The sequence below is a fragment of the Cyrtonyx montezumae genome, unplaced genomic scaffold (assembly GCF_038088225.1).
Source record: "Cyrtonyx montezumae isolate F1298 unplaced genomic scaffold, pur_monq_1.0 scaffold_30, whole genome shotgun sequence".
NCBI lineage: Eukaryota > Metazoa > Chordata > Aves > Galliformes > Odontophoridae > Cyrtonyx > Cyrtonyx montezumae.
Window position 1 is genome coordinate 1,369,639 of NW_027072035.1, and position 20,239 is coordinate 1,389,877.

The window sequence follows — 20,239 nt, forward strand, 5'->3', positions numbered from 1 at the left end:
CAGAGTCTGGAATACCCAATGGACAACTGCTGTTTACTCACCTTTTCCATGCCAGTCATCATAGGCCTTTAGCATAACATTTTCCCTCTATTTTATTATTTTTCAGAATTAAAAAAATACAGTTTATTTAACTGTCCCTTATTAAAAAAAAAATAAAAGCTTTCACAAGTCCTGCTGTACCCTCACTGAAAACTTTCTAGTTCTGTATTCCTTTTATATCTTGATCCTATTTCATTTATAATTCCAATAAATCCTACAAATAATAAAACAATCATAGTGTAAGTCACTTGTCATTTGCTTGGTATACCACACGCATCAAAATGTTTATCAGTGAAAATCAAAACCTTCAATGTATGCATAAGAAAAGTTTTATACTTTGCAGGTCATAAAAAAAATAGGTGAAAATTAGAAATAAGCAACAACTCACTCAGCAGAAACTCTCCCAGTGTTCATATGGAAAAAATTCAGAATTGTGAACGTAATTATCCAGGCTGAAATCTGCCTTTGTAATCTGTGTTTTTAAGACTGTGAGCTCTTGTCTTTCACATCTCAGTGATACACATGATATTACTATTCTCAATAACTAGTTTAATAATTGCTCATAAAAACTGCCATGCATATATATGCACATAAAATGGATATGAAAAGAAAATGATCAAGCATTTTCAAAAGACAGTCTGGATACACAAATTATCAGCTTTCAGTGGCATTCCTTATATAATATCATTAATAACAGGCTATAAAACATAGGGTTCAAGTCAAGAAATATGCTTGATTATTCCTGTGTTCATATGTACCACTCAGTCTAGAAATAAGAGGAGAGCTGTAATGTTATTTAAAATAAATCAAAGTACTGTATGAGAAATATTTTCCTATAAACTATGTTTTTATAACCTTTAGACCCCATCCCCACAATATCCTCTGCTTCTTCTCAAAAGATGTTCCTCACACTTTCAGAGAGCACAACTCAGTACCCAACATGCTTTGGGTAACTAATGTACATTAATATGCTCATTGGCCAGCAGGCTGCAATAAAACGAGATTTAGAGCTGGTATATTTTGTGAGCCTCCCCCTTCTCAGCCGTACTAAGCATCCACTCTCTACCCTGCAATTCCATTCCACTTCCACAAAACTTCAGGAACCTCTGTTCTCCTCAACTTTTCTTTCTTTAAATCAAATTTTGCTAAGATTGGCTACAAAATTAGAGTTTCCCAATGGCAAGAAACTATTATAAGGAAAGGCAGAGACATGAAATGAGGCAAAGGTATTCCCAACGAAAATCTAATGAGCAAAAAGGGCCAAGTACTGTCTAATTTTCACAAAACATGACCAACCTAAAAGTGCCACTACAAAATAAAGTACTAAGAAAAATGCTTATTTTGTGTCTTTAAAATTCCTCAAAGTATTAAAAGGCATTCCTGGCTTGCAAACATAAAAGTCACACAATATTAAGAAGTAATAAAGCACAGTACGTCAGTAAAGCACAGTTTTTCAATTTGCTGGAGGCTTGTCCTTCAAACATCTCACATACAGAAACACTGAAAATATTACCTTGAGCCAGTCGTTCAAGACGTTTCCCATGTTCTGGAGGAATTGCATACCTAAAATTCACAGGAAGAAGAGGATTATATGTTTCAAGACATAATTACCATCCGAAACAGTATTTTACATATAATTAAGTACCTTAAGTACAGAAAGAAAACTGATGAGTGAAAAACAATAGGTCGCTCCAAAAATAATGCCTCCCATTTATTTCCATGGAAATGACAACAGATACAAAGAGCACGATAACACTGTTTTAAACAGCACATTCTCAGCTACAATACACTGTTGTTGAACAGTCACCACCATTAGCTGTGCATTTTCTCCAGTAATGTGACTCACTGCTGCTGTCACCACTTCTGAAACACAACACTTATCCACTGTTTGGTCTCCTGAAACGTTCAGCAGGCATCAGTGAATGTCAATGGCAGCCACTTTTTGACATGGAGGAATTCAGTGACACATCTTTGCTTTATCTGTTGTTCCATGTCAGACACCATTCTGCCAGACTGCCCTTCTGCTGCCCTCTGACACACAGGAACAAAACATGGAATACTGGTGGGAAAGTACATCCTCTACTGAAAAACCACCAACATCCATCTCAGATACTGCAGTCCAACATCATATAGTAGGATGCGTTACTTTTGGAACAGCCTTCATATATTATTTTCCAAGGAAAAAGTACAGATTAAGGTATTTTGAGAAACAATTTTAACTTGCTTCTAGTTTAAAGATTGTAATACACAGTTCAAAAATGTATTACCACTTAAAATCATGCATATTGAAATTCATAACTCCAATTAAAAAGATGCATTTTCATTTTCCAAGTGAAACAAAAATATAACAAAATTAATATTATTCCCACAGGTTTAATTTCTTTGCTTTTCAATATATTTCACAAAAGTTCAACAAAAAACATGAGTATTAACTGTCTCCAGCATTTTTTCTTACTGTCAATGCTGTGGAATGAAAGGCTACTTGACTTCATAATCCATGGCAATGGACACATTTTTTAACACTTAAGAAATACATTTTCTCAAAATTCAGAAATTGTGCAGATCTTGGAATCATTCTGGTCCTACAGTAAAGTATTTTTATGCAATTCCATAAGCAATTTGCAACAAATTCATGAAGCAAGTGAAACCTGAGCAAACACTGTGAAGCTTGTTCTTCATTTACTGTACTTCATAGATATGCCACCAGTACAGCTCTGCATTAGGCTTTACTTTTGACTTTAACTTCAGCACGTGATGTAACTGGATTTCACTTTGATATCTTAACAACACTGAATTAATTCTTTGTTAAAAATAAATAAATAAATACAGTTCAGAAAAGTGAAAATGCATACTTTGAATAGTCCAAACCCAGTCAACACGCAGATTTTTTTCTTTTACTATATTGAGTACAAATTTCATTCATATTTCCTATGAACTTAATAAGAAAAAGTTACTCACAGCTCCTCACTTGACACATTATCCCTCTATCTCAAGCTTTCATTTGCACCTAATGCACATACAGTTCTTAACTATTACAACTGAAAACAACTGCACAGAAGCAAGACTGTTCCAGCACAACTGTCTGTGCTGTAAGAACATGTTTAACAGAACCCATGCCTACTGACAACCCAATCCAAGTGCTACTAAACAAAGAGACTTTCAGCTTAACTCTGCTCATTGAATGCAGTTTTCATCAGAATTTTGTCTTTCCAAAATTATTTCTCCGCACTCGTATTTCCGAACTGTTATCAACCACATATTAAATGTGCATCAGTACACACTTAATAATCTAAAACATTTTTAACTTTTACACCTCAGCTATATAGCTATGTATAGCGTTTTCTAATGCATTCTGTGTCATTGAACAGCAAACTCCCAAGTAAAACCAAAAGAGACAGTATTTATGTCTGAGAAAGAAAAAAAAGACCAGCTAGAGACTTTCACTTGGTCTTACTTCACCTTTGTCTCTAATAGGACTGGGATTACTCCTAATAGTTGTTCTTCTGGAAGTGCAATAGACTGTGTTTTTGTGATAATATACAGCCATATAACTGTCTGTAGCTGCAGGTATGTTAAATACTACTTAACATTTATACTTATCAGTAGTACAAAAAGACAAAACTTGAAAACTGAGGTCTCATTAAAAACAGTATCTATTAAGCTATCAGAAAGGTAAATGGGGTGTGATTTAACTTGGCTACATCTGTTTATTAAGTGAATACAAAATTATCAATCAATAATTCATTAAACCTAAATCGGTGCTTTTCACTACTTTCCTCTTCTGATGAACACACATCATTGAACTCTTGATCCTTCATTTCTTCCCTCATTTGCTATTGCTTTTGGTTAAGGGATCAAGAGAAGGAGGCTGCCTTTACAGTGTCATTAGGAGCCCCAACTTCACTCTCCAGCAACAATGGAGCAACACCTCTCTTTGGTTCCAAACACAATGTACTAGAAAACTGTGCCTTTTTAAACACGTGTCTGCCTTGGATATTAGTCAAAGTATAGTGATGTGAATTTAATTGGACATTTGGTCTGCCGTAACAAACATTAAACAAAATACTCCCAAACTCCTTCTCAGATCATTAGGTCAGTATAAAAAGGAAAAGTAAAAAGAAAATTCTCTCTCAGACTCCATAGGTTACATAAGATCTTTGGCATATTTTTTGGATCTCATAATGTAAAACACTTCATCAGTTTAAATACACAGGTAAGAAACACTGTTTTGAGCTGAACTGAAACAGATTCTTCCACACCCCACTAAACAAATGCGAAGAATTCAGTAATAGCATTTCAGTTTTCCCCAGCAACATTGAATATTTAGGGCCAGGAAAAAAAATATATGAAAGTTCTTTTTAATTTGTGGTGGGTTTTTGTTTGTTTGCTTGTTTGTTTGTTTGTTTTCAAAATAAATCTCAGTCTTATAGAATAACATTCACTGCTTATCCAAGACTACTGATAATGCAATTTCACTGTTGCATCTATATTCCTCAGGGGTGACAGTAACAAACTACAGTCTGGTCCCTGTGATCACTCAGTCCTTGAGCTCAGAAAGTATGTTTGTTAACAAATAAAGTCAGTCGACATGATATGAAAAACCAATGTCCTCCAAACTGAGCTGACGTACAGCCTGCTTAAATTTAATAACTATGTAGGTTACTACTATTTTTACACTCTCAAATGCAAAATGTAAATAACCTTTAAGGTACCGTTTCCTTCACATTTACTGTTCAGCCAAAGTGAATTTTTCCCGTAGCAATAAACAACTTCTATATCATTACAGAAAAACAGTTTCTCCTTGTATGGCATAGTATTCAATGCAAGGAAAAAAACGAAATCACTGAAGCTCAGTTTTACTAGGAACATTTGGATGGTGCAGGTCTTTATAACAAGACACCAAAGAAAATTTCCATTTCCTTTAATCTTCCTTTAAGTCAGAAAATGGAAACTTTAGCACAGCTCATTTCAACAAACTAACCAAAAGCATGTGGACCTCAGATGAAACTGCTTAACTCAAAGGAAAACGTAAATGAAAATTACAATCTTCAGAAGAAAAAATTACTAATACACATCTGAGAAAACATGAAGCAAGCTAATATCATCTCTCCACAGCAATATTTAGTTTTTAAATTTCCATTTGAGAGATTGTAGCAAAAACTTCGGGCAACACAGAATACTTCTACTGCATTAAAAGTGCTAATGGAAAATCTGACTAAAATCACATGAACAGCCAACATATACTTTTAAATAACTTTAAGGTACAATTACATCACTTATCAATAATTTTGTGATTTCTTGTATTAATTTCATGTTCTTTTCCCACTTTCCATTACAGTATAACTATCTGACTGTCCTCATAAGTCACAGTAAAATTAAGTTTCTGTACTTATATTCAAACACGATAGAGGAAATGACAAAGAAAAGAAAGCCAAAATAAATTTTGATAATAAATATCACTTTACTAGTGTAATTTCAGGGGAAAAAAATATACAGGCAACAGCATTATTACAGCATTTGAGTTTTATAGATTTTTTTACTCAATTTTAATCTCTTTTCCATATCTGCACACTTGAAGTGTCAGAAAGTCAAGCTTCCCAACTTCAAAAGGACATTTAAGTTCAATTATGGTAAAATCACTGTACGCAATTTAAGACTGCATTATTTCTAACATTGCTGCTGTGTCAGACTGTGACATTAATATATGAATACTCATTAAACGATCCGTCCATATCAGCCTGATGCCTTGTAAAAGCCATTTAACATCTCCAAAGTACACACAGCAGTCTGTGACAGCCTCTGAAGAATCACCTGTTTAGACTTTTTCTGTTCTTTCTCCTCTGCAGTAGAGAGTTCAACAGAAAAAAAAAAATTATAAAACTCACAGAAAGTCTTAATACTGTTTCCTAGTCTTAGGATTTATTATTTTGCCTCATGACCAGTTAGTGGAGATTAAAGAAACCTTCTGTTAGCAAACATTAGAAATGCAAGATTTCTCATTTCTAAACAAAGAAATATTTCCTGCTCCATCTTCATTATTTGCTCCCACATCACTTCTGACATGGGACAATGAAGAATATACTCCCAGAACTTAACTACTAAGGTATGGTACAGTGAGATACAGGGTTGACAGGCTACATTAAGATATAAATGGAACAGAAATAACATTCTCACTTCTTTGTTAGATTCTTGGTTGCAGACAGAATGCACATTTATACAGGAAGATTACCTCAACTTCTTCATTGAGTAAGTACCATGCTTTTTATTAATGACACGGGAATATAACCAGAAAAAAATTATCCAAATCCTGGTTCCTACTGTTATTCTATGATTAAACCACAAAATTTTAAATCTCCCCCTCTTTTGACCATTGTTTAGAACTGGGCAGTTCTCCACTCAACATGTCCATCACAACATATTCAATTATGAAGCACTCAGTTTCACCTATCTGTAGCACGTGGAGCCATAACAGTGATTTCAGGGTTCTGAACCACTTTCTAGGATGAACAGCTTACAAGTTAAGCATGATATCTCCACAGCTCCTTGATAAGTCAGCTCTAGGTATACATAGAGCAGACACCCTGTTCCTATGCAGTTGCTTCCTAATTTATAGTAACAACTGCACTATTTAAGTAACTCTAGCATTTCCATCATACATTCTTCTTTGGGATGCACCCTGTAACAAAACAAAACAAAACAAAAATCTGGACAACACTATAAAATTAATCAATTGTAATTTCCAGTAGTAATTTAAAAATACATATATTCATTTTAAAAAGTCAGGAAAGCTAGCGCATTAAAAGCTACTAAACCTTCTTACAAAGACAAAATTGAAATAAAACAAATACAGCCCAAAGCTACCAAGTCCTTCAACAATAATATAACAAATGCCTAAGTATTTTTCAGAATAATATTACAGAATCATAAAAGGTTGGAGAAGATCTCTAAGATTATCTAGTCAACCACCAGTATTGCCCATTAAATCATATCCTTAAGTGCCACATCTATCCTTTCCTTAAATACCTCCAGGGACAATGACACCTCCCTGGGCAACCTGTTGCAATGTCTAACCATTCCTTCTAAGAAGACTTGCTTCCTAATATCCCTGAAGAATCAGGAAAGAAATGATTACCTGGTTTCTGTTCCACTGTCTCAAATGTTCACCTGCATTCTACTGAGAAAAACTTCCAAGAAGTCACAAAAACATGACACAGAGAAATCTGAATTTCCCTAACTCCAGTTGTAAATCATCTATTAATGTTTATTAATACAACAAATGCAGTTATATGCAATTAAAATGTCTTTACATTAAGAATGTTGATTGTTAATATTCTACTGTGTTCATTTTAACATTAACTGAGTTCAAACAATAATTTAGCATTACAGTTTCTCTTTGTTAAGTTAGGAAAGTCATGTTTTTAACACAGTAATATGAGAATATTCATTTAGAAAAATGAAGTGTAAAGTTACAGTAACATAACTGTGCATCCTGAAACAAAATTCAACATACAATTTTTAAAAACATACTGCATAATCTAGTACTGTAAGTAAAAACACATACACTGATCCTATTTTCTGTCTGTATCAGAACTGTCTTGTTTTACTTTAATTCACTGCAAAGACATATGCACTTACATATTCATCTTTATCATCTTTAATTAAGCAGAAAAGCATGACAGCATATCAACAATTTTCACATAAATAGCATTTAATATGAAAAAAATAGTCATCAGTCAAAATGCTTAATAATGCAGTCTTAAGCTGTATTTCTTTATAGCTTCAAAAAGTTTTCAGTCTGACACATATGAACTATTGAAACTATTAAATGTTCTACATCCACCAACATTCCCTCTATCTCCAAGTTTCTTTCACCATTAAAATCCCAGCTTAAGAAGGAATTCAAGGTACAAACTAAAATCTATGTCCTCACTTTGGGAATCTGTGTTGGAAAGATGAAAAAGGACAATTTGCCTTCAATGGCTGTAAAGAATGTCAAAAATCACTAATATCTGTTAGGTGTTGTATGAGTCACATAGCTGTCATTGCGTGACAGTCAAGGATACCCTGCTAGAATGAGTCACATGTTTTCAATTTAGTGCATTTCCACAGAAAGCAAATTTTACTTTCACAGCAAGGAAAGCAGTGGAGTTAAGTGATGCTATAGACATGAATACAAAGATCTCTGAAATATATGTTGCTTTTCTTTTTCCAGGGACTCTTTAATATCATTTCCAAGATAGAAAACACAGTTTCTAATAGCTTTTGAGAACAATGCCTATGAGACGGTCAGAGAAGTCCCTAGTTTCCAAAGGGAGAAAATGAGACCTCTACTTGCCATAAAAAAATCTACAGAGTTAGGCAGATACAGAGATTTCTGATGAGTCGGCACTGCAGGGATCAGCACAAAATTCTATAAGCTGTCAGTCATACACTGACTTCCACACTTGACTTGCCTTGCATTTCCTCTGATGTCCAGGACAGAAGGGAAAAAAAACACAACACTGAATAAAATTTCATTTGTCCACAATACAGACATGGTAAAGCAGTTCATGAAGTTAAATCAAAACAGACGCACCTCAAACCACTTTAAGTTATAAATTTAGCAACATTTTAACAGAATTAAAATGAATGTAAAGCTATGTATGTCTTGTAAAATCACTAAGTCATAAACTCACAGCGTCACTAGAGCTGATACAAGTTTAAAATTTGTTTTGCTTTGGGTTTTTTTCATGCCTTAGGAAGTAATTAAACAAACGTGTGCCAAATGAATTACATTGTTCTAGACATCAGTGCATCGTTTTCTGTTCAGAATCACTACTGCAGCACTATTTTCAAATTCATCGTTCTACTGAAGCTACAAAGGTGGAATCTGCAGTAGTTTGATTCTACCATCATGAAAAACAGCAAAACCTACATACCAGCAGACAGGGAGCTCAGGACACTGTTACTTTAAGAAAACTTTCTTCTCTAATATACAAACTACGTCATTAAAACATAAGCAACAAATATCGTACACTGACAGCATACATAAAATGAACTGATAATTGTTTTCTAAAACCTAAATGGCTGCAGCACTGACTGTGTTGTTGGACAAATATACCTCAAGAACTGCTTCTGAGAAAGAACATAGCTTATTCTTGACCTTCCAATGGAGAACTATTTACCACAGATGGGGAAATACCACTACTGCTGCTGTCTTTCTTAGTTGCTTTACCTGTTTCTGCATGAGAATAGGGGAGGTCTTATTTTCTTCAATTTTGATTTTTCAAAGTGTTTGTATTTCTAAGAAAGCGGATTAAAATTATTCAGTGCCACACAGTCACAGAATGGTTGCCATTGGAAGGAACTTCTGATAGTCATCTGGTCCAACCACAGAAACATCCAGAGCATGGTCCCTAGGACCATATCCAGGAAGCATTTGAAGATCTCCAAGGAGGAACTGCACAACCTCTCTGGACAACATGTACCGCTGCTCACTCGTTCATATGGTAAAGTGCTTCAGGATGTTCCAATGGAGCCCCCTCTGTGGCAGTTTATGCCAACTGCTTCTTCTCCTGCCACTGGGCACCAATGAAAAGAGCCTGGCTCCACCCTCTTAGCACTGTTCCTTCTCATATTTATAAACAAGGGCTACTCTGAAAGTAATGCCTCCTGTTTTAATGTCTTACCCCCCATACATCAGAGGTGCATGTTGGTTGTATGGCAGTAGAGGCTAAACCTTTCCACCACAATCTCATTATGTTTTGTTGCTATGTGGCAGAAAGCAGCAGAGGGCAAGTCTGATAAAACGGTACCTGATATGGAAGTGGGGATGAATCACAAAATAATGCAATCATTTGAGTTGGAAGGGACCTTTAAAGGTCATCTAGTCCAATTCCTCTGCAATGAATATGAACGTTCACAACTAGATTAGGTTGCTCAGATTTCCATCCAGCCTGACCATGAATGCCTCCAGGTACAAGGTGTACACCACCCCTCTAGGTGACCTGTCCCACTGTTTCACCATTCTCATCTTAAAAAAAGAAAGGAAAAAAAAATCCAGTCTAAACCTCCCTGCTTTTAGTTTGAAACCATCTCCCCTTGTCCCTTCACAAAAGACCCTGCTGAAGAGTCTATCCCCTTCTTTCTTATAGTCACTTTGGAGATATTGAAGGGCCACTATCAGGTCACCTCAGAGTTCCCTTGACCAGTTCTACAGACTGAACAGCCCCAGCTCTCTCAGCCTGTCCTTGTAGGAAAAGTGTTCCATCCCTTGGATTATTTTGGAGGCCTCCTGCTGGACACACTCCAGCAAGTCCATGTCCAAAAACTGGATGGGAGCGCAGTGAGGCAGTGGGTGGTACACTTCAGCAGTGGTGTCAGTGCACTGGTGCAGATTTTTATAAGCACGGCATGCATGCTCTTGCTCATCACTGATGAAAAAGCGTATCTAATTGTAGTGACATTTAAAATTAGTCTTATGTAGCTGAGAATTTGCTTGATTTTGATACAAAGAGCTATTGTGCTCTTTGTATATGTTGTAGTATCCATTTAAATAAATAGGAGGCATTACTTTTAAATCATTAGCGAGATCCACCTGAGCCTTTTCTTCTCCAAGCCGAACAATCCCAGCACTCTCAGCTTCTCCTCATCTTTAGAGATAATTACATAGAAACTAGAAATACCTTCACTATCATGGAGAATATCCCAGACTCCAAATACTTGGTCAGTTTCAAACACAGAAACGGTGCTGACAAGCTTGACAGATTATAGCTAGCTACCTTTTTACCATTAGAATTTCTGTTCTGATTGTAGCCATCTGTGTGATTCCTGACAGTCTTATATCTACTCCTTTTTTGATAATTTTTACCAAGAAGTAAATGTGGCTGATCCTCTCCTTACTTGATTATAACCACCTTCTCATCTACCGGGGAAGGTTTTGCAGATTACTCCCACTTTTCATGTTAAAATATTTGCACATCACTGTAAATTTATCTGTTACTTTTCTGAGACATAATGAGACATCTTCCACTAATGCTGAACTTTGTTTCATCTGGCCCAATTTTCACTAGTCTTTGTCATCCACTGATCACACTGAAAACCGTATTTATGATATCCCAGAAGATTCTGTCAAAACTAGGTTAAAAGAGACTATCTTCAGCATTAGCACTATTCTAACTATGCCTTCCCTTCTACACCTTCTGACTACAATTTTTTTCTGTATTATTAATATCACAACACCATCCCTTTTATTCCAAGATATCTGTAACCCCATCGCTACCTCTTTGTTGTGGATATTCAAAATCTGACAGCCTTCATGTGAAATCATGTATTAATGTGTTTCATAGCCTATACCATGAAACAACATCACCTAAATTTTCCTCTTCATATAGGCAGACATAACACATACTGGCACACACTCTACGCTAGCAAATCTGTAAATACAGAGTAATAACTACAGCAGTCAAGAAGCAACAGTTCTCGCTATCCCATATAAACTGAGTTCCCCAAACCAGAATTCCTAAACCTAACCCACATGCTTTGAGTGTCATCACAGATTCATATCACACTACTTCTCTTACAGTAGTGATACTTAATCTAATTTGGGCTAAGGTCTCTGCTTAAGAAATCAGTCCTTTTCTTGACATTATCACAAAAAATCTTCCATTTCTGTTGCACATATTCTTCTTTATTTTATGGCCAATAATTCTTGCAAGGTATTCCTCAATGTATGACCTGCATGACTAAGCAGTTTTCTCTTTTTTTTAAATAATGTATTGTCTCTTATCATTTCTAGGCCAGGAAGTGACAACCAAATGGAATGTCAAAGAAAGCATAACAGATTAATACATATAATCTGTCTGAATTACAATACATACTTACACTCTTCTTTTAAAAATAAGTATAAATTGTAATTCTTTATATGGAAAAGAATTAAAATCTCCACCCACCATCAAACTCAAAAGGGGAACAAAATGAGCATGATTTCAAAAATACTACTTTCTAAAACAAAAACTAAACATGCTGTCCACTTATTCTTACTTTCTCTTAAGAAAATAGTAACTCTGATGAAACTTCCACAGTGACATGACAATAACTGCTTGTTTAATAATGATTTTTGCATGTGTGTTATTAATATTCTTCAAGAATGTTTACATCTCAACCTTTAAAAAGGCAAAAAAAGAATCCTTTCACAGCACAATTTTTTATTCGAGTCAGGTAAATAGCAGCAAGAGAAAGCACTGCTTTCAGATACTTAATGCAGCAATAAATAATTTCCAAAATGCAAATAACTTATGCAGACTTCTGTCATTTATAAATTTATAATGCAAATTGAAGCATATTTTATGCATGGATATAGTATACATCCCAATAGACTAACATTTTACTACTAACAACTGCTTTAGGTGAGGTGTTAATGTCAAAGATCAGTTCAATATCTGAATACGTCAAACTCCTCTAACTGTTACATTAAAAAGAAAAATCAGTCAAGGCCTATAAACACGAAAAAATAATTACAACAGAAATATATATATATATTAACAACAAATGGCAGAGTGAAGGACCTTTCAATGTGAACACGGCTCTGAGATACAATTATCAAACATGCAAACAACAAACTGAAATAACAAATTAGGTAAATCATGCCAATGGTTATTCTTGGTAATGAAGACTGTTCTCATAGAAACAGTGATATTAAATGAGGTAGTATCTTCAAGATTTCTTTCCCCTCAGAAACAAACAACAAAAAAAAAAGACACAAATGAAAAGTTGCAGCAAAAATTCTGCCTGGCAGCAAGCAATTACAGCGGAGGTTGTTTCTCTCAAATCTTTCCTTGCAACATCCTTCTCTCCTACCCTCATACTGTTCTATTTCAAGGCTTCTGAATTTTATTAATTCATTTTTTCCTCTGAAATTATTGCCTATCCATAGGACTACTCTGCAGGTAAAAAGTAATTTATAAAGCGAGCATATAAATTACACAAATATATACATATGTAGGCAGAAAAAAAACCATAATCCTGACTTTACTAACAGTTATCTGACACACTTCCTGTGTTTCAAATGAAGCAGTCAATGAAGGAACCAGTATAAACTACATAATATGAACTTGTTTGCATGCCTCTTGGTGAAAGTGCACAGATAATAAGAAGAAACGGAAGTTCATCCATGCCTAACTATTGCAGAAAGCCCCAAAATTCATAAAGACAATCCCAGCAGCCAGAATGAGCAGCTTCCTGCACAGTCTTATTTGGGATTTCAGGTGGAAGCTATTCTCGGAACTCAGAAAAAACACACTACCTGCTTCTTAACGAAATATTCTTCACAAAGGTTTGATTCAGTTTCTTTAAGAAAGCACATGTCAGTTCACCCAGCTTTAATTTTAGAAGAACACATAAGATCTGCATCTTGAGCTACAAATCCTCCATTTCTTTGAAGTAATATGCTAAAATCATGTTAACACAAGACCATTTAAATAAAGTAACAGAATCAGTATAAATTATTGCAGCATTCCTCCAGCAAGTATATAATGATAAATCAGTTAACCTCAAAGTGATTAAAACCGTTGTGGAACTTTAATGCAACATTTTGAAACAATATGGGCCAATTTGGCTAGGAAAAGGAAGTTAGTATCCACTGCCATTTCTTCAAATCTGAACCAGTCAGTGTCTAATGACTTTGTTTATTTTTAACTGTAAACAACTATGTACAGATCCACAGGAGGGCCACTAAAATGACCAGAGGACCAGGGCACTTCTCCTGTGTAGAAAGGTTGAGGGAACTAGGCTTGTTTAGCTTGGAGAAGGTTCCACAGATACATCATAGTGGCCTTCCGATACTTGAGCATATAAACAGGAGGGGGAATAACTGTTTACAAGGATTGGGAGGGATAGAACAAGGGGGAATGTTTTTAAACTAAGATGGGGGATTTAGGTTAGATGTTAGGAGGAAGTTTTTCACTCACAGGGTGGTGACACACTAGAATAGGCTGCCCAGAGAGGTTGTGGATGCCCCATCCCTGGAGGCAATCAAGGCCAGGCTGGATGTGGCTCTGGGAAGCCTGGTCTAGTGGTTGGCAACCCTGCACACGGCAGAGGGTTTGAAACTAGATGGTCTTTGTTGTTCTTTTTTATTCAAGCCATTCTATAATTCTATGATCTATAAACTAGAAAAGTTCTTCTATCATTAATTCACATCTTCTTCAAAATACTGGAATAAATCTTCATAGCTCTCTTGTGTTTATAGACTTCAAGATTTAAGAAAATGTCTTTACTACTTGGAATTTTATAATATACAGTGAAGATTTCTTTAAGCAACGCATTAAAGATTCTTAAGAATCAAAATCATCTTTTCTCAATCACAGTGATTTAGTTAAATTTGTCTTATTTTTAACACATCTATAATTCTTCTGGTTGAGAAGACTTTCTTAGTAAGTTGCAAACTATCAAGTAGTTATTAAAAAAAAAAAAACCAGTTCAAATACAAATTGATTACTTTAATGGGTGTTGATTACCTCCTCTATCTAAATGTGAAACCTGCTATACAAGGAAGGTAAAGACAAAACAGTGACCAAAGATGCAGCAGCTGACCAATTTAGCACTTGTAATAAGAAATTTAAACTGTAAACTAGAACATACTATATAAGTAGGTATTTTTGCCTTTTGTACAGATCTAAAAATATTCAGTAACGTCTTGAAGAAATAACAGCTACACATTTTTCCATCCAGTTCAGAATGACCAGAAGCAGCCAGAAACTACCTAAGCATATTTTCTTTGTATCCTTTTAATGACTTTTTGTTCTTTGTACATGTATTTCAAAGAGAGAAAAAAAATCTTACCATGAGTAGGAAAGCAGTTTTCTATTGTGCTTTAAGATGTACATATACCACAGTCTACATGTATATTTACTTTCTTATCCCTCCCTTAAACAAAAGACTCTTCAATTAAAAATCCAAAGTGGAAAGGATAGCAGAAACTTCCTATTCAGGAAATGTGTCAGTGCTTAATATCCTTTGCTACTAGGCCTGTGTAACAGTGAACAATAAGATTCTGATACCAAAAAAAAGCTATTAAATGCATGTTTAATACCAAAACCTGTAAGCAGTCCCTCAAGACAAGTCAGACCTAAACAAATTGAACCTAATAAATTGATTTCAAAGAGGCCTTACAAGATTTCTCTCAAATGGCCTTTGATTTGTCAACTCTAAACTTCTCAAATTGAATCATTACAACCTATTCCTGTTGAACTCACAAAAGCTCTATATACTTATTAGCCTTGTTCTTTAAAACAGAAGAGTACATTACTGCAGTGGTCCTTATATCACAGACATCCCATTTCATCATTTTTCTTAGTTGTGAATGCTGTCTTGGCTTTTGAGTTAAGTTCATCACTATGAAGCAATTGCACCTCAACTGTTTTAGTCCACCAAAACAAACAGATAAATAAACTTTTAGAAAAATTTAAACTTGCCATGACTTCGGTTCCCCAAAATGAAGATAATTAATGCTGTAGAGATCCATATCTTCAGTGTGCCATGCAAATGTTGTTTTCCACATGCCAAAATACAGATATGGAGTATTTACACCCTCAATAGAAATTCCACAGTCTTCTCCTACAACATCCAATATTGTATTAAGATGAGCAATATTCCATTCCTCAATACCCTGAAAAAGATACATAACAGGTGTATTAATAAATTAATAAAATGTTATTTAATACAATAGGATTACACAAAAGATGCACGTCTTATCTAGCCCTTCAAAAGACAATAGATTAACAAAAATTTAGAAGTACTTCAGTAGACTGTTGAAGCTACCCCAGAAAATTCTTTCATCTTCAGATTTTGGATCAGGTATTAAGCCTGAGATGTTTACAGCAGAGAACACACAGATAGATGTGACCTTAACATCTAATACTTCAAACTTAACACATACTGAAATACCATACGCAACAGAAATAACAGACAAAAATCTATGATTAGTTGGTAGCTACATGCCACTAGGCATACGTATGCTTCTTATCTACAAAACAATATTTAAAATGCTCTTAATTTGTTATTTTTTGGTGTAAGTTTACCACTTTTCTGAAAAATAAAGCCATGAAAACTAAAATAAACACTGCAGAAATCTGTCTAACCATAATAACATACCGCATAACACAGCATCATAGAAAAAAATTCAGGATTTCCAATGTTTTCCTTCCATTCTTGCCTGAAGTTTATGTGTTAAAAAACATGCATGTAGTTTTTTTGTATTTCAGATTCAGTAAACATTATTCCAGTTTCAGGCAACACAGAATGTAGAAGTCAGTGTAACAAAGACCAAAGCTACAAAATTGACGAGGAGATCAGACTTCACTATAACAGCAATAATTAGCACTCTGAAGGAAGACATCAGTCAGTGTTCAAGAACTAAAATGAAAACGATTTTGAACTCAATTCAGGCAGGTTTATTTATTAGTAAGATAACAACTAAAAATGCTGTTAATGACCATTTGCTTCCCAACTCTCATCACTGATACTCTACACAGTTCTAACAGTCTCACTCAAATTTGGGAAATGGGTTGATGGCACTACAGTTCTGATGTACTTGAGTGAGACTAAAAAAATATGATGGAATTCCACAGTTAGGCAGGTGATGAATTAAGAATTCAAGTTAAAGCAAGAAATAATGAACATTTAATACTCTCAGTTTTCATCTTCTCACTTTTTGAGCAAAAAATAATGAAGCATGTTATGCACTCAATAATTCAAATATATGCAAGACAGAAACTTCCACATAAAGTTCAGCTAACTCCTTGGGAAAGCATATTTAACTGTTTGCAATGATGACCACGCTTATGAAGAAAAGCTACCCTTACGTCACCTGGGAATTTAGAAAGGAGCTGTGTTTACATAATGAGTTCATTCTGGATAAATGATTTATTTATAATGAAAGCTTTTGCTTTGGCACACTCATGTGACACAGAGGCACTTGAAATAAAATTATGTACAACTATATTTAAGATAGCACTATCAAAGAAAATTAAATGAAAATAAGTATCCAAATAGTAGACGTCAGTAAAATTCCTTCCTTTCAAATCTGGAGTCAGTAGAGCTATGAGATATAGTTTATTTGGAGAAACAATTTTAACTAATTATTCTTCAAATTAATTCACTTATTTGATTGAAAAAATCACACAAAATCGACAGCTGATGACAGATTACTCATAGTCAATTTGAAGAAACAAACTAATATGGATGGTTGGACTAGATGATCTTATAGGTCCTTTCCAACCTTATGAACTTATGAACTTATGAACTTATAATAAGACAAAATAAAAGCAATGAATTAACCGTGGTGGCAGAGACACACACCATGTTAGAACATGATTAATATACCAGATCAAAATAATCAACTATTAATCTAAGCAGTATCCTCCTTCCAACAGAGGGCAAAAACAAACAAGAAACAGTGTAAGCAAAACAGTACTTCTACCCTTCCAGCCTCCAGCAATTTGCAGATTAAAGCTTCCACCAGAGGTGTTACTCATCTGCTTAACAAGACCCAGTGGGCTTTTTACCATTTAAAATTCATTTCTCCATCACCATTTTTAATCCAAATAAACTTTTACCAATCATAACATCCAGAAATCTTACTCTCCTCTTACTTACAGTTAGCAAGAACTAAGTGATAGCTAAGAGACAAAATTAAACTTTTTATTTCACATCTTTTCATTCTCTGTTAAGTCACAACCAAATAACAAGCAAACTGTTAGTGCTCTGTCCATGAAATAAAAACAAACCCTCCTATGGAGAAAAAGGTTCCTTCAAAACACCAAACACAAAACACAAGATCCAAAACCTCCATAATCAAGGAGCATAATCTATTTTCATTTCCTAATAACTATTCCGGACAAGCTACAGAAGCTTTCATTTAAGAGGAAAAGTTCACTGGCTTAAATAATAAAATCATTGTGATTCATTTTAATTATTTCTACATTCCTTTAACTACTTTTTTAACAGCAGTTTTAGCTTTATGTTTAGGTTAATGCAGACTACTACTACAAATTATTATCGAATCTATTACTTTTCTTCATAGCTGTACCTTTTTCTGCTATTACAAAATACTATGCAAAATGATTACATGAATTCCACTTAAAATATTGATTCAAACTTTTCCAATAGTTATGGGACTGTTTGTAGACATCAGAATTGCAATGCAGAACAAAAACAGCACAGGACCTGTAGTTTAGCAAGTCAACATATAATAGCACATCAGAAAAATAAAGTATACCCTGGAAGGGTATATTATAGTTAATAACCATTATTAGAGAACGGTATTCATATTCTTCAACCCAGAACTGAAGCTGAGAACTTCTTACAAATGCAAAAAAAAAAAAAACAAAATTAAAAAGAAAAAAAACGACCATTTAGACATACTCTCCTCAATGTAAAGGATCAAATATTTATTCTGTACTATATCTCAGTACTGTTCTACAGCAATTTCAAGGAAAGTGTGAAGAACGTATTTCTAATGTCCACACTTCTGGTGGCAATTTTTTATAATATATGTAATCTGTATTCTTGTGTACCACTGTACAGAAGTGGTACAGAAGAATACATCTGTACAATAGTACCACAGTCTGTGGTACAGCTATACCACACAATCAACATCGGGGAAAAAAAACAAGTTAAAAGCAGCATATTTTTCTCCATTTGCTACAAAGAATACAGATTTGAAAACTTATTTGTATTTTCTACATCACTTCAGATTCATGATGCATTTCTTCAGAGAAATACTGCAAGTTACAGGCAGCAGGTTATGTAAGAAACTAATACTCCAATCTTTGCTAACTTTTTAGATTATTCAAACTATCTATAAATTACTGTCATAAGTTTTTATGGTTCTTTTAATAGCATTTGAGCCAGCTAGTGCAGCAATATGTAGATAAAAGGGAGCAATTCACAAGCAGCTCTCATAAATACCTGAACACAGAAGCTCAGATGACCTAAGCTCAGAAGGAGCTGTCCCATTCTGTTTTCAAAGACAAAAAAAAAAAGTAGCTTACAGTACCTTGGCAAATTTAAACTAATTATGAGGAGAAACATGCAGAAAAATCTGTGTTTGGTCACCCATTCCTCTGTCCACGCACTCACCCACTCATAGTCATGAATACACTAAAAAGCTTGCCATGCTTTTATGGTTTCTTTGAGGTGCATAAGAGTGAAATAAGAAAATGCTATGATCAGAATTTTTGCCCCATACACATGTACTTGATATATTTTTTTCTCTTCTCACTAACTTTTTAGATATTAATGTTGCTTTTGTAACACATTTTTTAAGGGTGGAAAAAGTAAGAGGAACTAGTAGATTCTCTTCGGAAATATATACTAAAACCAAATATGTAAATAAAGGAACACTCATACTGATCTGAATTATGAGAATATCATGCACAGAAAGCACATTTCAAATCATCACATGCTAAAACGCACACAAATTGCTACATTTAAGAAGTGCTGATTTGCAATGAGATCTCTCTTGATGTCAATACAGGCTGCACATACATAATTCCACTGTGAGATAAGAATTCTGCTTATCTGATCACATGACAGGAACATTTAAGCCAAATCAGGTTTGTGGCTTCAAGGCAGACTGAGGAAGAGAATTAGGCACATCGTGCACAGTCACATTCACTCTCAATCTCTACCATTTCTTGTAAACACTTCTAATCACTGACATATTTTTCAAACTTAATTGTGACCACTGACAACTGATCTGTTTTTTTTTTAATATATATATTTATATTTTTATTTTTATATATAAAGTGCCTATCACCTGATTGATAAACATTCTTTGGAACCATTCTGATGGCAGGGGTAAGAACATGAGTCAGCCTGTCAGTCCCTCATCATCCATTATCAGAAGTTCATTCTAAATCTCATTCTTGTATTCTTGCACTTAATTCTTACATACTGTTTTTTCCTGTATTCTTATCGTCATAGTAACAGTCACTGTTACTACCTGTAAACTGGTACCACTGAAAACAGCTTAGCCCTATCTTTTTTGCACCCTCCCTTCAGCTATGTAAATATACTAATGAGCTGCCTCTTTGCCAGACTGAACAGTCTCAGCTCTTTCAGTATATGCTCCAGTCCCTTCACCTAAGATCCTTTTTTGGACACTTGTACTCTCCTGTTCTGTGGAGTCCAGACTGGACACAATACACCTAGTGTGCTG

General features: G+C 34.7%; 1 protein-coding gene across 1 annotated transcript in view; it reads right to left on the bottom strand.

The window, feature by feature from the left end:
* Positions 1-20,239, bottom strand: part of KDM4C (lysine demethylase 4C) — a 263,542-nt gene that overhangs the window by 223,156 nt on the left and 20,147 nt on the right. The window contains exons 4-5 of the mRNA XM_065744185.1: positions 15,492-15,685; positions 1,553-1,602 (exon numbers count right to left, since the gene is read on the bottom strand). Of these exons, the coding sequence (XP_065600257.1) occupies positions 1,553-1,602; positions 15,492-15,685 (244 nt within the window). The remainder of the gene's footprint in view (positions 1-1,552; positions 1,603-15,491; positions 15,686-20,239) is intronic.